The 4,017-nt window shown below is 42.8% G+C and overlaps 1 protein-coding gene across 1 annotated transcript in view; it reads right to left on the reverse strand.

Moving 5' to 3' along the window:
* The window catches only part of dusp16 (dual specificity phosphatase 16), a 21,966-nt gene that overhangs the window by 4,591 nt on the left and 13,358 nt on the right, over positions 1-4,017 (reverse strand). The window contains exons 4-6 of the mRNA XM_020613421.1: positions 2,428-2,591; positions 1,333-1,492; positions 1,095-1,218 (exon numbers count right to left, since the gene is read on the reverse strand). Coding sequence (XP_020469077.1) covers positions 1,095-1,218; positions 1,333-1,492; positions 2,428-2,591 — 448 coding nt within the window. The remainder of the gene's footprint in view (positions 1-1,094; positions 1,219-1,332; positions 1,493-2,427; positions 2,592-4,017) is intronic.

Genomic DNA, 4,017 nt, shown 5'->3' on the forward strand with positions numbered 1-4,017 from the left:
ATGGACATTTAATCATATAAATAACATCGTTTGTATTGCAAGTAATGATGCCTCTTACATTAAACATTTTGCCAGAGTGTGCATGTGAAAAGGAGTGGCATGCAGAAGCTGCACTGAGCACACACTTACAGCTGCCATCAGCGACGGCAGGTCGCAAGTTGATAGGTCGCTGGTGGAAGGTCTACTTTGACTGCAAGATGTCAAATGTTTGGAGGGATCTTTAAAAACCGACTTAGGATTAGCTTTGGAGTTCAAAGTGTGCCAGTGTTGCTGAACAACTATTTCAAACTCTTTAGCCAAAGGACAATATTGTATAATGGACTGTCATTTCTTGAAACACTCAACAGCCTTCTCAGACCTTTTTACTGCACTTTGAATCCAGCTTTCTTTATATGTTCTCTCCCTACATCTCTGAACAAGATCAATATATATTTAGCATCAAGATCATCACAACTGTAAATATGACATATTCCAATAAATGGACTGATAGGTAGGAAGAAAACTCCTGCCATGTAATGTATTTTTATCTGTTGGTTTCCTATAGTTTACAAGTTTTTTTTTTTTTTTTGAATGACAACAGCCATCTCAAATTTACAGCTGACTACTGAAAAGTTCATTTTTTGGATATCTTAATCATTAAAGAACATGATAAATGAATAACAGGCCTGTGTCTTTCAATGTGTTGCCTGTCTGATAATGCCTGACCAAGATCTGGTCGAGATCGATAAGTTGCTGCTACTGAATTAAATGACTGGGACAACAAGGTATACAACCTTTTTTCTTGCTTCTTGCCTTTAGGTTGTTGTTGGTTCAGCACCTGTAAACATTTCTTTGGATGTGCATGTCCTTTGTTTTTCTCTCACAAACAGCCAGAAGGCTAAGAAGCCACTTGTCTGTTGTTGTGTGCTAACCTGCTACAAAAGAAAGGCAGCTGCTGCAGTGATATGGACATCCTAAATGCTCAGCACAGACCGAACCAGGACACATCAAGCTGTGAAATAGTGTATAAACTGTCAGTCCTGTGTGAAGACTGAGCCCGGTACAGACTAACCAACCCCTAACCTAAAGTTGTGTCCCACAGGTGCGATTCTTACCTGTACGCCTCGTCCAATGACATGTCCATCCTCTTCATGATGTAGGCGATGGCGATGGTGGCTGAACGAGAGATCCCAGCCAGGCAGTGAACCAGGACTCGAGCATTAGACGCTTTAGCTTTCTCTGAAACATAGAAGAGTTCAGACCGGACTGAGAACAGCCAGTCTCACAGTTGTAACAGTTCCCTGGCCTCTAATCGTACAGAAAAGGTTTGAGAAGGTGCCTGTGTCTGCTGACCTATGAACTCCACCGATCTATCCAACCAGGGCAGGATCTTCTCACAGAAGGAGTCATTAACAGGAACCCTCAGGAAGTGAGACTCGGGGATGAAGTCCGGTTTGGGACAGGTGTTACTGGCATTCAGGACATAGGCGATGTCGTTCTGCTGCATCAGGTCCTGGTGAGAGAGCAGCCACAGAGGGATCACATCGGTGCCTCAGTCCAGGCTGAAGTCGCTGATATACTCGCTGTCTGCTGGACAGGTTGTGCTGCTGAACTGACTCTGCCTCCACAGGTCATAGACATAGAGCTGAACTGCAGCTCAACATTAAACACTTAACATAATTATTTTATTCCTGTCAATATGGAGATGGACCTTTGCAGTTTATGTCTGTCAATGTGCAATAAGTGTGATTTTTATGTGGTTTATAGTTTTTTGTTTTTGATACTGACACATTTTTCTCTAAACCTGAGGTTTGCACCCAATTTCGTTGTACTGTGTACAATGACAATAAAGATTCTATTCTATTCTATTCAAATAGAAGATACCCTTAATGAGATTTTGACTAGTCAAAATGTACTTACAGATTTGTTAAAATTATATTTTTGACTGGTCATAAATACGCTGCTGTTTTTCTAACTATAAGTCCTGTCCACCTCTTTCCATAGGCAGTGATGTTTGGTGCACCATGTGCGTATGTTAAGAACATTTAATCAGAACTGTCCTTGCTAAAATTGTCCCAAATTTTCCTATTTCCTATTTTTAATCGACCCCGGGACGACAGGATGTCCTGCCCTATGTGCAGGAAAAGACACCGGGAGCATCACTCTTGACACGTGGGTATTTTACCATGTCACACTCCCCACCATCCATCCAGCAATATCACATGGTCCCACTGGGGCTACGCCTCTTGACTGTCTGTGCAGCCTGAACACCTGCACAGACAGAGTCCACCCCACAGAGCGGCTGTGTCTCCAAACTCAGATTCAGCGTCGATGACATGAACAAAGCTAGATGAAAGTAGCTCTAAAAAAACCTGCAGACCGGATGAATCTAATCGGCGGGATCCCAGTGGACACACAGTGGATCCGACAACCTGCAGACCCTGATACCTTGTTGAGGACGTCCCTCTGGCAGCCCAGGTACAGGTGAGGCAGGATGCGGGTCGGTCCGATGTTGGTGACAGGCAGACAAGGCTGAGAGATACAGGATGGAACCAGAGTGGACTTCCCCTCACACAGACCGGGGAACAGGTGGGAGAACTCAGAGAAACCACCTGCAAGAGCAAGGGGTCACACTGAGCATCGAGCGCTGGTTAGACAGGAAACTAATATCTGTGAAGAATCACACAGACGAGCCAGAGCGTGCACGTGTGCACTGATTTTTACTGATGAACATGAGGGAAAGTCATCTGTTCTCTACTTGTTTCTTGGAGTGCTGGGTCCCTAGAACTGGATGACAGGTCTACAAGTGCATGGTTGTGTGTACCTGTATGAACTCTCAGTGGTCAGTTTATTAGGAACACCCGTCTCAAACTAAGTCGGTCTAATCCAACAGTCTTGCAGTAAATCCTCCTTCATGAAGGTGATGAAGGTGATAATGTTCAGACTGGGGTTATAAGAGTTTTCCATTTTCAAATTACTTTTGTTTTGATATTATTTTTGCTTTAGTCTGAATTCCCATTCAGCTTTAGTTATTTCCACCAGTGGTTTCAGTAGTTTATTTTATGGATTCATTTCTATTTAGTTTTAGTAATTTGAATTAAGGATTGTTGGTCAAACAAAACAACTTCTTTGAAGATGTCACATTCAGCTTTTGTGAAGTGAGTTTTTGATGTTTCATAGACTAAAAGATTTGTTGACTAAAAATCAAAAGGAAAATTGATCATCAAGAATTGATCATGAAAATAATTCTTAGTTGCAGCCCTAGTTTCCATCAGTGGCTTTTGCTTTTTCTCAATACACTTTAGTCAAACATTATTTTCCTGTTAATCCACACCCTTCCTCCTCAGACTTAAAGAATCAGTCTGGAGTTATTCTATATTCTTCTTGCTGCCAATAAAGCCCTTATTTAGGCTAAAATCTACAACGTGTTAGTCTGTCTGTCAACACTTCCTGTCTGTGGCTCTCAGCTCCAAGCTCATTGGTGCCTAATGAAGACATAACCCTATGAGTATATGGGTTCACCTCTTAAAAATTCTCAGTAATTCCCTAAAACAGCTGCTCACTACAACTGTGATCACACAAACATGCACTTGTCGGGGACTATTTTGAGCAGCAGATAAATCCACATTTGGTCTCTAGTATCTGTGGCAGCAGGATGGTGTGTGTGTGGGGCTGAGCCAGTCAACTGGGGCTGCAACGGCATGATAACGTCTCAGGAAATATCACGGTAATACCCAATTACTATTATCAGCTACAATGACCCTTAAAGGAAGTGACTGTGCCAGTTGACTGAGCTGGGCTGGTGCACTAGACTGACCCTAAAGAATAAACACAACATACGACATGTTACATGACTGGTTAGTTTCTCCATTAATCGACCGACTGGGCTGTTAAATGTTAAATGACTGACAGTAGTGAGACGTGGCGCCGCTCTGCTTTAAACCATAATCACAATAGCTGCTAGTGCCAGACCAATCCCGTCTGTCTTTACTCACACACACACACACACACACACACACACACACACGAGCCCGAAAA

The sequence above is a fragment of the Monopterus albus genome, unplaced genomic scaffold (assembly GCF_001952655.1).
Source record: "Monopterus albus unplaced genomic scaffold, M_albus_1.0 scaffold134.1, whole genome shotgun sequence".
NCBI classification, from domain to species: domain Eukaryota; kingdom Metazoa; phylum Chordata; class Actinopteri; order Synbranchiformes; family Synbranchidae; genus Monopterus; species Monopterus albus.